The 17,351-nt window shown below is 36.9% G+C and overlaps 1 protein-coding gene across 1 annotated transcript in view; it reads left to right on the forward strand.

The window, feature by feature from the left end:
* The first annotated feature begins 420 nt into the window (after positions 1-420).
* Positions 421-17,351, forward strand: part of LOC102217539 (ephrin type-A receptor 6-like) — a 186,882-nt gene continuing 169,951 nt past the window's right edge. The window contains exons 1-2 of the mRNA XM_023337586.1: positions 421-1,027; positions 12,971-13,035. Of these exons, the coding sequence (XP_023193354.1) occupies positions 952-1,027; positions 12,971-13,035 (141 nt within the window). The 5' untranslated portion in view covers positions 421-951. The remainder of the gene's footprint in view (positions 1,028-12,970; positions 13,036-17,351) is intronic.

Here is a 17,351-nt window from a genome sequence, read left to right on the forward strand (position 1 = left end):
AGACCAAATTTATGTTTTTAACTTTTTCTTTCAACTTTAAGGTTGACAGCAGCGAAAGTGATTTTCTTTATTCACATTTCCATTTTCTTCACATAAACGGCCAAAATAAGGTAAAACAAGTAATTCCTGGTGACAACTTCATGAGAGATCCAGATGTCAACGTGTATTCCAAGAATTTATCAGCTTCAGATTTTGTCAACCTAAATAACATCTTACGTAACATCCGAACACGAACTATTACATTAAACTTCAGTCAAAATGGGGGGAGGGGGGATCATGTTTAACATTTACCAGTCTTTAGGAAGCTCTGCTTAAGAACCAATGAGATGAACGCGCGCACACACAAACACAAACACACATCCCATTGCCTTGTCAACTAACCCCCTCTAGTGCCGAGCATCCTGCACAGATGCGCGCAGTCCCACAGCATCGCCTCCACTGTTGCTGCTGTTCCGCTGCATCCCAATCATTCCTCTGTTCACCTTCCACCATCTCTCTGCAGCAGCGGACCGAGCTGGAGCTGCAGCCGGAGCTGGCAGTCCGCGGCGCCCTGCCGTGCCAAACACACGGTGTCTCCAGTCTGTCACGACTCTACGCGCTTTAAACTGCGTTTTAATGCCCATTTCGAAACACTAAAGAAGGTGGAGGGTGAAGTCCGTTTAGAATCTGCAAAGTTTTTTTTGTTTTATTAGCGAAGTGTTTTTAGCCCCGTCAGAAGGTCCGAGTTCACTTCAAATATTTGTGGGACTTTATTCAAAAGCTGTCAATCTAGCGACGGAGCTGCGGCAGCCGCCAGGTGAAAAGGATGAGCCACTTCTTGTTCCACCGCACGGCCGCTCGCTCCACACGGGATCAATTATAAGGACCAGAACTAGTGGACCTAAACGGACCCAGAGCGCTTCATCGCTGATCTAACAAGAAGTAAAGCCGCTGGTAAATACTGCCGCAGACATGACTTTTGGAAACAGATTCTTCGTTTCACTCTTTCTTGGAATTACGATCAGTAGTTTCAGCCGCTGCAATCAAGGTAAGACAGCGCACTACGATCCACTCAGGACCACCTGGGTTAGTTTCTGTCCTGTTGTACTTTTGGACATATGATTCAGTTGAACAGCAGCGGATGGTATTTGGAAGTTGTGGATATTTTTTGATTTACTGGTAGGCAGAAATACATCATGATTCATTCGCAGCCTGACAGTGTAACAAAGTCATCACAAAAGTCGTGCATCATACAGACTTTATACAGACTCTTATGAGCTAAAGAAAATGTCAGTCGAACAAAATAAATGGAATAATTTGACTTTTCCTCTGCTATAGTTTATATTTGAATTAAATATTGCAGTTGCCTTTGAAACTAAAACTATTAGAACATTGCTGCATCCTCATTTTAAGCATATTGAAATATTGGTAGTCTGCACAGAAATGTAACATGTCAAAATTTAAATATAAGTGAAGAGACATCATAAGCCCAGAAGGATGGATTCCCTGTAATTATTTCTTGTGGAAGTGAAAAATTACTTCACTTTTCTGGAAATTAAATGAAATAACTTTACTCAAAAATTCTACATTACACAGACACATATATGGGGGACTGCCAAAAGATCAAATCGTTAAGTAGGTGACCTGTGTAAGTTTCTTTGAGTGCACGACTTCAGTGTGTCACTTTTATAGAATCAAGTCCACTCAATTGTATTGGAGTAATATTCAATTTGTTCACAAAGCATTCATTTATGTGGACACGGACAAACAAATATAGGAGCCAATAGATTCTTAATTTACTTTTTCATAAAATATCAAAAGTGGGACAACATGTCTGTCTTTGTGTGTGTTCCTGCATATTTACCCCCCACCTTCCAGACACACACACAGCCTGCTGCATCAGAACGGTTTAAAATAGTCCTATTGATTGTGTGGAGAGAGCACTGTGGGACCTGCCCCCCAGGTTATATTTTATTGTTCTCTGTGTTCAATAAGAGCGATGCTACTCCCTGTTCTCCCAGACAGCTGCTACATAACAGCCTCACTGTGTGTTTTTCTGCGCCACAGATTGAATGATTGAACTCATGTCTGCTTTCAGCTGTAGTTTAGTCCTTCATATTGACTGGTACGAGACCTCAAGTGGCACAATTGTAGTCGCTGCCCAACACAAGGCGGTGTGGCTCAGAAGAAAAGTAAAAAGGCAAAAACTCATATGAATGGACAGAGTTTCAAAACAAGAAATAATTTGGCGGAACACAAGCGGAACTAAATTTTGAGTCCCGCAAGTAGAACTTTAATTTGTGACATCTATGTTAAATTATATCACAGTAAAGAATACTTGGAGAATATTTTAGTCGTATTAATTTGGGTTTCGCAGTCCAGTTTGTCTGGAAAAAGACAACTGTCATTCAGTTGAGGTTGTGGTAGCATGAAATGTGACTAGTTTCATTTGGACGTTCTTTAAAATCCTAAAAACAGGTCTATTTTAAATTAGCAAGAACTACAAATGTCAAAATGATCTATGCATAAATCTGAAAATGAAAGATTTATGGGTTATTTTTAGACTCATTCTTGACAACTACAAATTAAAAGTTTTGAGATAATCTGGGTGATCCTAACCCCCCCTTGGATCCCCACCTCTGCTGGGCTGCTGCTTAGTTTACTTATGCCTTAGGCCTGCTCTGATTTTTGGCCTGTGCTTTTATAAAACTCTGTTTTATACTACCACCATATTTACAATGACAATTTAAATAAAAATGCATAATACATTTAATTTAAAACAAAAAAGCAACCAGTTTTCCTGCTGCTGTCCAAATAAATAAAACATATATATTAACATATAAAATAATATTAATGATATTTAGTTATCGTTATGTTTTTTTGAAGTGAGACATGCTTACTTAGGCTATGAGTGTTTCACACAACATTCAAAAAAGCAGTGTAGAAAACGGTCTTTCAGCCAGCTGAACAGCTGTGTTCAGCAATGATTGGGAAAAGATTCCCACCTGGTTATTCTGTGTTGGAGAAAATCCCAGTCACTCTGATGCTTTCCCTGGTATTTCTTTAAAATGACTGTAAATCATTGGTATTGTATGACGCGTTATGGTTTTGTGACTTCTTTTGCCAATTTTGGGAGCAGCATTCAACTTCAAAACTGAGAAGCTTTTTCTTTTGCCTTCTTTTAAAAACCTCTAGAACACATGTCTGTCTTGTTCTGCAACAGTATTGACCGTGTTTAGTCTGTAGGTTGGGGACGAGCCCAACTCCATCACACAGCAGCAGAGATCAGTGTTTTTTGATCCGTACTTTCTGACAAAGACAAGTTGAACTACAGAGATTGGGGATTTCACTGCCAAAATGGTCACAATGTTGGCTGCTGGAAGAACAATAAAAACCAATCACTTTTTGCTTCTTGCTCGTGTGCTTCCTGACTGAACAACAAATCCGTCACCTGAACCCAGCAGGGACTGCAGACAGTTATTAACAAAGCTCTACTCACTCAAGGCTGAACAAGCCTATGTGCTACCCACTAACAGATCTTCTCTTCACATCGGTGTTTACCAGTTTGTCGTCTTGCTAAGTCAGTAGTAATGGTGTTTGTTGTAATCTAGTCTGTTTTGCCAAATTATTTATTTTTAGTAACTTGAGCTAAGTTTGGAGATAGATACAAACTTCCAACATAGTTTGTTTGCTTGTTTTAAGAGCTTTTGCACATCCAGTCAGTAGTCCTCCTCAAGTAAGTTCTCTGCGTGAGAACAAATGTTTGAATGAATTAAAAAATAAGTAAATGCTGTTTGCAATTACATACTTGCTGTTCTTCAAATATGCATTGATCTAGCTGGGAAAGCAGCACACAAATAATTATTCACCTCTCTGCATTGATTTATGCGGATGGCTGATTAAAGCTTTTGCTCTTACAAAGCCGAGTCTAGCTGAGTACAGCTATAACCATCACTACACGAAGGAGATATTCACAATTAGCATGGAGTCAAAGAAAATCAATCAACCCACAAATCCACATCAGACTGAAAATGTTAACTCTGCAACTTTCACTTTGTTAATATTCAGGTTTATATATTTGTATGGGCCGTATCACCAAATCCCCACTTGCTGTCTCTAAATTGAACAAAGATTATTTATGATTCCACTGTTTTCCTAATTTATTTTTACTTTGTAGAAATCAGATACAGCAAAATCTGCTGCTTTCTGTCATAACATCTACTTTAATAAACAGTGGTAGAATAATGCTGAGTCTCATGGAACAGTAAACGCATTTTGAAGGGTTGTTTATTTTCTTGCAAAACTTTGCTTTTGTCGCTGGTGTTTTATTTTTATTGATTTGAACTTGGAGGAACATAGTGGTGCTGTGGTCAGCTTTGCAAAAGTAGCCATTTATTATGTTGCTGGTCAGCTGGGGGGCTGCCTTTGTAAAGTTTGTATGCTCATGTTGTTTTATTTTCTGCTTTAGCTGCTCCTTCTTACTCCAGAAAGACAGAATGTGGTTGAATAGTCTTTTTTTTCTTCTTTTTGTGAAGAAAGTTTTGTGTGGAATGAGCATGAACCAAGAGTAATCCTAATTTTCTAAAATGTAGGAAACAAAAGAACATTGTTCATTCTCTTGTTTTTCTTGGAGCTAGATGGAGATTGTGACAGGACACCTCAACAATTCTTTCTTATCATAACTTTTAAAGCAGCAATTGCTTCTTTTGTAACTGTTTATCTCTATTTTATCTTATAGGATACAATATTTTAAAATATAAAAGTTTTTCTTCCTTTCTTTGACGATGTCTCCTTAAAATTTCCAACAAATTGAAGAAATGGTGCTTAATAAAAGGCCGAAATCAATATTTCTTCAATTTCTGTCTTTTTCACCAGACTCCTGCATTTCATGTTAATTTGCTATTCTAAACTGATTACATTCCATTCAAGGTTGTCTGGCTTTTTGTGTTTGTCCTTAAAGACACACCAACAAATTAATTTTTTTAAACAAATCTTTATTTTCTTTATTCATCGCTGACTTGTTTGCTGTCCTCGACCTTTTATTATTGACGATTTGATAAAATAAGTTTAGTGTTTCCACTTGTGATCTGATACTTGTGTAGCACTGTTGCATTGAGGGTTCTGGGTTCCGATTGGTCTCTAAATTGTCCTGAGGTATGAGTGTGCAAGCATGGTCCTGCCTCTCAGCCAATGACATTTTGAGGTAAGCACCTGCTTAAAAAAAAATTGACTGGGATTTTAGGAGACACACATTTTAAAGGATGGTACACTTTCCCCACTCAGCTCCACCAGACTACTGGCAACAGCAATTGGCAAACTCCTGCTGGAAATGCACATCTGCATAAGAACTACTCAGTCCAATGCTACCAAGCATGGTTAACGGCATAATGGAGTAGCCTTTTAGTGATGTGCTGAAGGTGGAGTGCTGGAAAGAGCAGGCACTTATTAAAGAGACAGAGGCCAATTTCAAGGCGTAAAATTGCAAAGTCAAATTTCTTTCAAGTTATGTTTGATACATGCAACATTTTTATTAAAACTGAAGGTAACATAGTTACCCTATTGTGCTGTAAAATGTCACTTATGTGCCTGGAGAATGCATAATACTGTACCTCCCCTTTAGCACCTGCTAAATCTTAGCCACACGTGTCAAACTCCAGACCTTGAGGGCTGGCATCCTGCAACTTTTAGATATGTCTCTCTGCTAACACATCTGAGTCACATAATGTGGTTTTTGCTATGACTCTGTTGAACTTAAGTGCATGAGAAGGTAATTCAGTCCTTTGATGCAGGTATACTAAGACTTGGACACCTAACAGCTGCAGGACAACAGCCCTCGGGGTTGGAGTGTGGCTATATATTTATAATGTGAAGCATTTTGAACTGCCTCGTTGCTGAAATGTGCTTTACAAATAAACTTGATTGATTGGTTGATTGAAATGTTATTTTCCTGTTGGGAGGAAAATAATACTAGATTTTATGCTATGTCTTAGTATCAAATCTTTTCCATTCTCTTACAGTTTTTCTTGTGGGACTAAACTATGTTTGCTTTAACCATTTTCCTGTTGGCTCAGAACAATTTTTCTGTCCCCGCTGAAGAAAAGTGACTCCACAGCATAATGCCGCCCCCACCATGTTTTACTTTGGGGAGGGTGTGTTCATTCACATATTACGCATTAGTTTTTCCACCACAAATGGCATTTTGCATGCAGGGAATAGTCATGCTGGTCTGAGGAGAGCACCTCCTTTCACGTATTTTGTGTGCTCCACATGACTTGTGCCAAATGGCATACAGGATGTTTTCTGTCTTTCTTCTACAATGATTCCCTTGCTGCTGCTTTTTTTTTTTTTTTTGAAAGGTCAGGTTTGGGGAATGAACTAATGATTATCCTGCTGACCAGTTCTCCCACCTGAGTCTTAGATATCTGCAGCTTCCCCACAAGCATATTTTCTGCTTCTCTCATTATACTGTAGATTAAGTGGATGGTATTGGTAGGTTTACTGTTATGCCAAAATCTTTTTGGATATTATTTGGACCAGGGAATGTCTCAATATCCTCGTTAAACCTCTCTACAACACCTCTCTCATGGTGCTGTTTGTTCACAAATGTTTTCTCAAAACCTCAAGCCTTCACAGAGCAGCTGTATGTGCTGAGATTTAGTTGCACACAAGTGGAGTCTACATCCGAAACTTTTTTTATGTAAGGGTACAGGGAAAGACGAGAGGAATACATATACACGCTAAAAACCTAACTTATTTATATTCATTACTTATTTACTACTTGCTACTTTTGTAAACTATTACAAGGCACACTATACCTGAACAAATCTGAGCATTTTGAAGTGAATAGTGTGGATATGTTTACTATATCAATTGATGTTTTAGCATATTTTGTCAGAATTTTAAAAGAAAAAATAAAAACAGGCCATGCTTTGTACCTAATTTGCCTTTTAAAACTATTTATGACTAGTATTAAAATGCATTTGGATGCTTTTCTCTCACAGAATACACTTCCCAATTTTAGTGAAACTGTAAGCTGTGTTTTGAGTACAGCTGTTTGCATATGTTAGTGATGGTAAAATGAAGGTTTCTGTTTCCAAACAACGTTTTTGTTTTTTTTTGCGGGGGAGGGTGGACTTAGTGATGTTAGTTATTTTAGTTGTATAAGCATCTCTTTTATCTCTGTATTTAAATACTGGTTTCAGAAGCAGTTGCAGAAATATATGCACTACCGAACCAGGTGCATGTGCAGCTCTCAGATCCCTGAAAAAAAGTGCAGGGATCTCTTAATACGCATTGATAATTCACGCTGGTATGTCTTCAAAATTAAAGGCTTCTTCTATTGATTCTTCATCCAAGATGAAAGAAAATTATTCTGACACACTATGAGACCTGCCTACTTCAATTTATCATCATAATCTTCCCTTTAAAATGCTAATTTAGGAAATAATTAAAAATTCAATGCTAGACAGAACGACAAACAGCCTCAACAGTTCATGCCTTCTTTCCACAACTAATGCTATGGTGGCTACCGGGTGATAACATTGGTGGTCGACATTACTGTCACATATGGTGACTGGACACTAAATGATAATCAACAATGGTTAAGTATTTAACTATTGACTTTTTACCAATGAGTCCCCTTTGCATGTTTTGTTTTAAACACACATCATTATGAAATCAGCCACTTTAAATGTTTTTTTTTCTTTGTCCTTTATTATGTTGTTGGATGCATCTTTTTTTGTTTTGTTTTATCACAGTGATCAGAGAGAGAGTGTGTTGAAAATTCTGTCATGCCTGTCAGATTCCCTCTGTTATGGATAGTTTTCAATTTCACAGCATATCATCTTTTCATCTGTTGAGAGCCCAGTGCTTTGTTTACACCGCTAAATGACAATGTGCAATCCACAGTGAAACACTTGTCAGAATCAATTTTCACAAGTGTCTGTTCATCAAATGTTGCTGTTTGTGTTTCAACATGGCATGCCGTTTGCTGCTTAACGGAATGAGCATGTTGTAAACAAAAAGTTGATATCAGCTGTAAATGTGGGTTGCAATAATTTTTGAGTAATATATATTTAAGTGCATCATAAGTGTGATATTTAAAAGAAATAAAATAAGAATGGCCGTCGTTGAGGCTTCTATTCCATTTAGAAAAGTAGTGATGTACACATCTGTCGATAGCGTTCACTACTGATTTCTGAACACTGAAATACTGTTCCAATTCAAATTTACCTGAAATAACACTTTGATAAGCCACATTTGCAGGAACAGTACAGCTATTTTGGGGTGTTTGTGTGGCCTGTGAGGGGTGTGGACCGGACAGGAGATGTCATCATTCTACTTGGGCTTCATATATTTATGGGCTGGCCAGCACATGTTCTATTTATATCCAACTAGAGGAAGTCCCAGGGGACCTGCAGCTCCAGGCAGGGTCTTATGGGTGCCTTGCCCAAAGATAACTCTTATGTAGTGGGAGAATGGATGGATGGATATTCACATGCAGGCAGTTTTAGGCTACACTGGCAATGTTCACAGGACCCAAATATATACACTACCAAACCAGGTGCATGTTCATAAAGACAAGTGCTTATTACTTACTCTTTTTTTTTTTTTTCTTTTTAGAAAAGTTTGTACTTTGAGTCATGTCAGTCATTCTAGCAATGAAAATTGGTGTCAACTTTTAAAAAGAATATGCCATCTTACTAAGCAGCTTACAATGCAGGAATTCACACCAATAATATGCATCAGGAGGATGTTGACATATTCTGAGCACATCATGGCTGACTGAATATTGACCCAATCTGCCAAGCAACAGCCTTTATTTCACTATTATTTAGCAGAAGATCTTGCAACTTAACTCAGCATGACAATTTAAGGAAGATAACCATACAGAAAAACTGTAAGTGGAAAATTATTTGATCTTTATGAAAGATTTGTTGGAGATGTTCCTCTATAACTTCATGGTCTTAAATAATTTAATGCTTTCAGGGTGGGAAGAAAAATGATGATGTACAAGATCAAATTCTATAGAATCCACAAAGGGGGTAAAACTGAATCATAGACTAGTAAATGTCTACCCTTTTCGTAAGCTATCATGTGCTTACGGGAAGCGCATAATAACTTTTCAATTTCCTAAAATTGAAAAGAAAATGGTCACATTTGTACAATTTCAAACCAAAAATTAAATAGAACAATCTCAACAAAAGTGCTACACAACAATGATAACTTACAATTATGTCAAAAATAATAAAAAATAAAAAGCTAAATCTTAACTTGTATCTGAAAATGTCATTATCTCCACAGCTACTGTTAACAGCTACCGTTAATAAACATATTAATTCCTGTGACCTACAGTTTCAAAAGCTAAGGCAAAGACTAAGCAAATGATTATTACAGTGAGTTTGCTAAGGACTTCACTTTAATTCTGGCATACACTTCAATAATGAAGTTCCTTTTTGAAAAAGAGTAATATCCTGTCAGTGTGATGGGCAGTCAATAATGTGGAGAGTACAAAAAGTAACACCCATTGATTAACGTTTAGATCAGATTCAAAAACTAGTAATTAATGTAAGATATTGGCATAAAGATCTCAATGGTCAGTTCTGTTTCCTTGCACTTCTGCAGTGTAGTGTTATAAATAGAGGAGATCAGCTATGCTAGTTATGATTTTAATTAAAATTCTCTTCTGCAGATTCTTTTTTGTGACAGTTATTCATTGTGATTATGAGTAATATGAGAGCAATCCATGTCACTGAGTAGATCGCCTGTGGTAGTTTGCATAAACGTCTGTTGCTCTTATAGAAAGCCACTACTTGGGTATCTGTACTCAAATTAACACAGGAAGCTCAATGTCTTTCTAGTGCAACTTTCCAGCTCCAAATCAGAAGTTATCTCTATCCTTTCAGGTCACAACAGCCTACAGTCACTTTTTTTCTGTAGCAAAGTTTACTTTATAAGTAGAAGTTATCTTATTCTGGTGTGTATCGTGGCTTATTATAAGAAATTTGGTCCTTTTCTAATAACTGAGCTGGTTACCTGCCCATAGTAGTCTATTGGTATTCATTACCAGCACTGGCAGGGTCAACTGGTCCTGCAGTCTACCAGTGATGCAGACAGGGCGCAGACCTGTCATCAGTTGGGGAGAAAGAGACGCAGAGATGCTGGAACAACCAGCCGACAGAGGAAATATTAAACTTGCATTACAGAGAGGCTGTGGCTGGAGGATAAAATGATCAGCATGAAGTCTGTTCTTTCTTCACTGGACAGGACAGTCAATCAATAGAATAATCTGTTGCAATTTCATATAGATCAATGTCCATTTTCTATAATCTCATACTGCTCTAACACAGCATGAGTCATTAAAAGCTCCCAGTTGCTGTTCCAAAGAAATTGTTCAGTTTCTAGTTAAATCTGTGCTATATAAATATCCTGTGTTGCCCATGATTTTTTTTTTGGTTTCTAATGCCTTTGTATGAAGACTACATGTAAAAAAAAAAAAAAAAAAAAATCAACGAAACATAAAATGTGTTGACAAAAGCTTTGGTTCTAAAATGTAATTTAACTGTTCAATAATCAAGAACATGAAAACTGTATTGCAAATAATTATTCATCCTATCTATGACTGGTTTTAAATTGTTAATTTCTCAGTTTGAGATTACATTGATCTTGTTTTTAAGCAATCCTCTGAAGGTCACTTCAGATATTTCATATGTTAACGTTTGTTCTTTTTGGACTATGATTGGATCCCTTTTTCTGCTCTGTATTTTCTGCATGACAATATTTATATATAAAATATTTTGTAATATATGGAAAACCTAGGGAGAACATATTTATATATCCCTATAAGCCCTGTTTATAATTTCAGTTCCCATCATCTATTCCCATAAGTTAAAATGGCCTATTAATATGTTAATGCATTCTTGGACACAACAGGGGTTCCTACTCCATTATGCAGTTTGTCTTTTCTCCATCCTGCATATGTCAAGTTTTTGGGTTGAGGAACAGTGAGAAAAAATATGGTCCTGGAAAAGGGCTTTAATATCAGAATATGTTCTTTATAGACAATTATTTATATCAAATCTGTTTTTTTTATATCTAGCATAAAATAATATACACAGACCATATTATGCTTACATCTAGCACACACCATGGGAGTTTGGACAAGTAAACTTGTAAATATTTCTTTGTTATTTATGGACAGAAAGATGGCCATTTAAAATGTTTTTATAAATGCTGGCATTAAAAATAATTAGGACATTATGTAGGTGTATTGTCGCATATACCGTGTACTTGGCTTGTTTGACAAGGTGAATAGAAGGGCCTCATTTAATATTTATACATTTTGAAAATATGTTGCGGTTTTAGTCTCCTGGTTATTCCCTAATGTTGCCACAAGTGAGGGCAAAAAATATTTCTATCAGTTCACTGGATATGCTGGCATCTAACCAAGAGTAAATTCAAGAAGTCATGTCTTCTACTTTTCACTGTACATGACTTTTCTTGAGGAGAATTGCTTTCCTCTTGAATTATTAAAATCTACTGTCCTTGAGAGCCAGAAAAAAAAGTATTGACAAGGTTGGTGATATTTTCCACACCAGAACTGCATTGTCTTCTTTTTATAAACTGTCCTAGAAAGTTTAACTTCAGCCAGAAGTGGCATAATGCTTTTGCAAAAAAAAATATATATATATATTGGATGATAAAAAGCATCTTTCTTTTCCATATCCATATTACAAACCAAACAAACATGACACTTAACTGTCTTGTGAATTGAACACTGATTATCACTTGACCTTTTGCACCTGTTATGAGGTGGAGTATATTAGAAACCAAGGGAAAATTTTGTTTTTTTTGAAGGGCCGTCTGGTGAATGCCAGACAACTGAGTCAGAGATTTTCCTCTCCTGCTGTTCTTGTGGGTTGCTCCCAGTCTGCAGGGAGCAGACCCTGTTTGTAAATATCAAACAGGGTCTTAGGAAGATAGGAAGTCAAGGTTGGAGGTCTATTACACCAGATGCTGGTTCTGATGGAAATGTGTCAAAATGCACAGTGCATCACATTTTTTGCATATATAACTGGAAAACCACATAACAAGCAAGGTGCCTATGTATGCACATTTTTATATTTTCAGTTCAGTCTGTATTGCTTCTAAAAACATCCCAAGAGCTTAAAATAAAACAAAAAACAGTCAGCCATTTTTTGACAATAAGTTAATGTTTTTTGGTGTCTGGAAAATTAGCCATTTCAAGAACCTGCTGATTGCTGAGTAACATTGCACCATTACTAAAATATCTCGTTCTTTGAGGAGCACAAAGTAGGCTTCTTTCAGAATGGTCGGATTAGAATCTCCTTACCTAAGAGTGATTTTGTGCAAAAAAAAAAAAGAGTAATGAACATGTTTTTCATAGACCGTTCCCAACCTTTTCAAGGAAACATAATAGTCCACCTTTAAAGGATCTCCTCCTAACCTTTTGGTGCCTGATACCAAAGCATACCTGCAGTGAAATCCATCCTTGATAGGTCACTGCAGTTTTGGCCATAAAGTAAGAGCGAACAGTTGATTTGGCAGGTGGTCATAATGTTATGCCTCAGCAATACATAGGATTCTAACTGTAAACATTAGCATAATGAGATACACAGTTCGACACAACAGGGCTAATACAGATGCATCTAAATTATTTTATTACACCAACAGGCAGCACAGGAAGGAATTGTTGCTGTGGAAGGCAGAAGTGGGAATAGATTTCTGACAGCAATCTGATTTCAGTCCTTCTGCCCCCAAAATGTATCACACATGACAAAAATTGTTGCTCCCAGTGTAAGTGCTGCCAGTCTTCTTTATATTGATCCAAAAATCTAATTTTTGTCAATATAAAAATGTCAACATTAACACATTCATGACTGCTATTTCAATTTCACTGCACATCGATGTCTTTTTCTGGGCTGTCAGATTGCTTAATGTGTTGTCTTTCTCTCTTTGTTTTCTGTTTCAGTGGTGTTGCTGGATACAACGTCTGTGCTTGGAGAGCTGGGCTGGAAGACATATCCAATAAATGGGGTAAGAACAGTGCCTCTGTTTGCTTTTGGTCTTACTGTACAGTTTGCCTAGTTCAAAACATAGCCACTGCAACTTTAATGAGATCAATTATAGTGATGTGAACTGTCTTAGTGGCCTCTTTCATTTATTCCTTCCTCTTGCATCAGGGTCTTCTTTTCACATGGGAAACGTTGTAATTCAGGGGTAGATAATGAATCGGTGTCCCTTAGGAAGTTTCCCATTTGTTGTTCTGCTTCTCACCTATGAAGGTCTGTCATTGGCCTCAATTTATCTCCCAGTGTTCTTTTCAGTCTTTAAATGTTGCCTATTTATAGATCAATATTTAAAATACTTTTGAAATGTTGTGTTATTAAACATTTGAAATCAATTATAATAAAACAAATGTAAATCTCACCATCATTTCTCCTCATATCATCATTTAAAAAGACAATTTAGTGGAAAAGTATGCTCTTCAATCTTGCTTTGAATGTATCATTATCTATTTTTTCTCAGTTAGCTCTAACCCCCCCAACATAATTCCCTTTATAGCTTTAAAAATAAGTGCCTCTTTCTCCCAAGGACAAAATGCTATTGCCAGCTGATAGGAAGTATTGCCACTGATTGGAAGCTGCAAAGCAGATGCTAGCTTTAGCATTTCTGGTGGTTTGCCAGTCAATGTTCTCCAAGTGCGTGCAAATGATTTGTATCCTGGCTGTCACTGTTCCCTTGCCTTACCAATGACCTAAAATACATACAAACAATTCATTTTGGTGGGCATGTCTTTAAGACTTTTGTAACAGAGTGTTGTCAGCCAACACCTCAGAGAGATCTTTCTTAGTCAACACAACAGGGTAACAAAAACATCTTCCTTTTTTACCTCATAAATAAATAGGTTGTCAAGTTTAAAGGAGATACATTTATACCCAAGGCCCAGAGTCTTGGCTTTCAATTCATTAGGGAATGTCACTTGTTGGCACAGTATGGTGGGCTTGACTTTGATGAAAAATATGTTAATGTCCCAAGATCTCATGCCACAAGCTTCCATTTCACCTCTAACAATGAGTCATTTTTTAGGTTAGCATAGGGGGATCTGTTATTTTCCATATTTGCATAAGTTATCGCTCAGAAAATAAGCAGGGCTCAAAAAGTTGGTTGATATCTTGATGAGTGAACAACTTGTTGTGTATTTGAAGACTTTTCTTCATCTTCCCTCTTTGTAAGTTGACAAATGATTACAGGTGCGTGCACGTAGGCGAGGAAACGGTACGTCTTTGCAGAGACGAGAAATAATGTTAACCTTTTGAACAAATTACACAATATTACACAAGAAACAAACACTTTCACCAAAACATTCTCTGTTTTCTCTGTACATGGAGTTGGAGTAAAAGAGACATAATGCATAGGGGTGTAAGAAGATCTCGCGTCATAGGGATCTCACAATTAGATATGTCGAGTGAAGCATTTCAAGTTGCTGTCAGCATGTGACCTTTTCTGGTTGAGTAAAAATAAGAAAATAGAAACCCTAAAAATATATGCGAGTCCAATAAACTATATATCAAGGACTCTTATTTTGAAGTAACAAAGGAAGGGGTCTTTTCAAATAGTTTTTGTGGTAGCTTTTTGAGGGCTCAAAGAAACTGCAACAGTTTAGCGACTACTGTGAATCTATGGTGAATGGCATTTATTCCGACGATGTTAACAATGTTTTGGTTGTTTGAGCATCCCGTCTGTGCTAATCTAAAGTGTCATTGAGTCTGGACTCCATTTGATAATCTGCAACACTAAATCTAAAAATAACTAGACTGGTCAAGCCATACCATAATGATTACATGTTAAGACACTGTTTGACATTTGTAAAACACTTTTTCCAAAATAAATTAATTTTACTATTATCCAAATTATTGCTGAAATCTGAATCTGTCTCATTGTGTTTTATGAGCTGGATGTATTGGCAGACCTTTAATTAAAAGGCAAGGTTTTTATTGTCATTTTTTTAACTATATAAAAGCTAATTCATATACTCATTCTAATCTAGAAGTTTTTAATGAACATTAGGTTTTTTTTCAAGAATAATAATTCAAACTAAAGAGAAAATTAAAATTACATATTGAATATACTTTTGAAATGTGGGAGAAGGGGAAATGGACTATAAACTTAATTATTTTTTGGTGATTAGCACAACTCTTGTCTTTGGGTTCAGACTGATCATATGCTGAGGTGATCGCCATCTTTCTCCCCTAGAACTTTCTGTGTTTCTGCATCCCTTTCCTCATGGCCCTCAGTGGCCCATATCAGGGTTATAGATGTGATTACATCATGTAGGTCGTGGTGACAGTCGCCCACAGCGGCAAGGAAAGGAGAGAGAAAGAGGCAACTGCCTCCATGATTAAGCTGTCAGTCGTCTCCTCTCCTCACTCATCCTCAATCCTCCAACTTACTATTAATATTTAAGCCATCGAGGTGAGAGGGCCTGGGGGAAGGTGTGCAGATCCGGAGTGGTAAAATAGTTCAAAATCCCCATCACTAACTGGGAGCCAGTAGGAGTAAGTCAATCTCCAGCATATTAGACACAGCCCCGGTATCAGTCCAATACAGCAGCCTACCTATCTGACACATACAGTTGTTGTAGTTTTGGAAACACACTGCTGTCAATCTGTCCTGCCTAGAGCACATCTTTAAAGGATTTCATAAGCAGTAACTTCTTTATTATGATGTCCTGATGATGACTGTGAGAAATTATAGATGGTCATATAATGTCAAATTCAAGGTGATGTGAAGGTGTATAGCTGCGGAGGAGTTTGATCGAATAACAGTAACTTTTTACAGTAGAAGTGTAGAATTGTCGGTGATGAACTGGCATTGAGTTTCCTGCAAAAGTATCAATACCACTTAAACTTCTTCAAAGTTTGTCACATTGCGTATATAAATTTCTGGTGGAATGTGATATGATACACTGAACAGTGGATAATTGTGAAGCTTAAAAAAAAACAGTGCATAGTTTCTTGGAAAAAAATCAGAAATATGTAGCATTTAGCCTTCCGTATTCTATGCTTTGTAAAAAAGAAATACCTCGAGTTTCTGTGTCTGGACTTTAAATAGACCATTTTAGGACTCTCTAATGTTTTGTAAAAAGCTATTCTACCTTTCTTGAACGAATACATTCAGCACAATCACATCACCATCTTTCATAATAGATAAAGTGTGTTCAATATGATTAATAATGTTTTCCACCATGCTGAATTTTATTTGTAGGCCATAGTTTAATTTTGGTCTCATATGGTCAGAACACCTTCTTTCATGTGTTTAGATGAAGTTCAGTTTTCTGCTTTGATGTGTTTTGATTGAAAAAAAGTATATATTTATATCTATAGTCACAGTATGAGCACAGGGTAAGAGGGTAAAGCAGTTAAGCTAAAAACATAATGCAATGTTCAAACAAGACAATTGCTTGTATGATCTTGTGATGGGCCAGTGACATATACACACCTCTTGCTTATTGATAGCTGGCATGTTCCATCAAAACCTGTGACTCTGAACTGGTTAAACAATGTGTATAACAGAAAAGCCAAAACAAAACTGCATGTTAGCCTTTTCTTTTTCTGCTTCCCTTTGGTGCCGGTTTTGCAAGAAGTTGTGGATAAGACAGTTTTGAAAAAGTTTATTAGCGATTCTGAATTGTAAATTCTTGACTTCAGGCATATTTGTGTGCAGTTATCACACTTGTCTCAGAAAACTTTTAATTAAAGTGAAAATTGCATTGGAAAGTCTGAAACGTTTCGGTTAATTATTGTGATTAGTGTCCCACCATCCGCACATTGTGTGTCTCTGTAGCGCCACGTCTTAGACATCAGAACCAAACTGAAAAGCCGCGAGCAGATGTTTACTTGCTGCAAACAAAATCAAACATTTTTGCCATGGCTGTATTTTGTGACAAGGTGCCCTTTCTCTGTCTTATTCCTGCTTTGCTAAGATGGTAAATAGACCTGTTTCAACTATCCGCAAGGGAAACCAACCAAAGTGGCTCACTTGTTAATGGCGTGAATGTGAGCATTTCCTCGGAGTTGGTAAACACATTCAACCTCAAAGGCTCTAGCCATTAAATCTGTGCATACTGAACAGAAATCTCACTCAAGGCTATTGAAATCTATTCTAGTAGAACTTGATAAATGTGGAGTGGAGAAGACAAAAAGAAGGCATGCTGATTTATTATTGACTAATGTGTTGGGAAATTTTTATGTGGGAAAGATCTCTGCTTTTATGATGTTTTGTGCTACCAGTTTCATAATTAGTAAATACTGTAGTTATGAAGCACAAGGTACCAGGGGGTGAACAAAAGA

Source organism: Xiphophorus maculatus, chromosome 7 (assembly GCF_002775205.1).
Source record: "Xiphophorus maculatus strain JP 163 A chromosome 7, X_maculatus-5.0-male, whole genome shotgun sequence".
In the NCBI taxonomy this organism is placed as follows: Eukaryota; Metazoa; Chordata; class Actinopteri; order Cyprinodontiformes; family Poeciliidae; genus Xiphophorus; species Xiphophorus maculatus.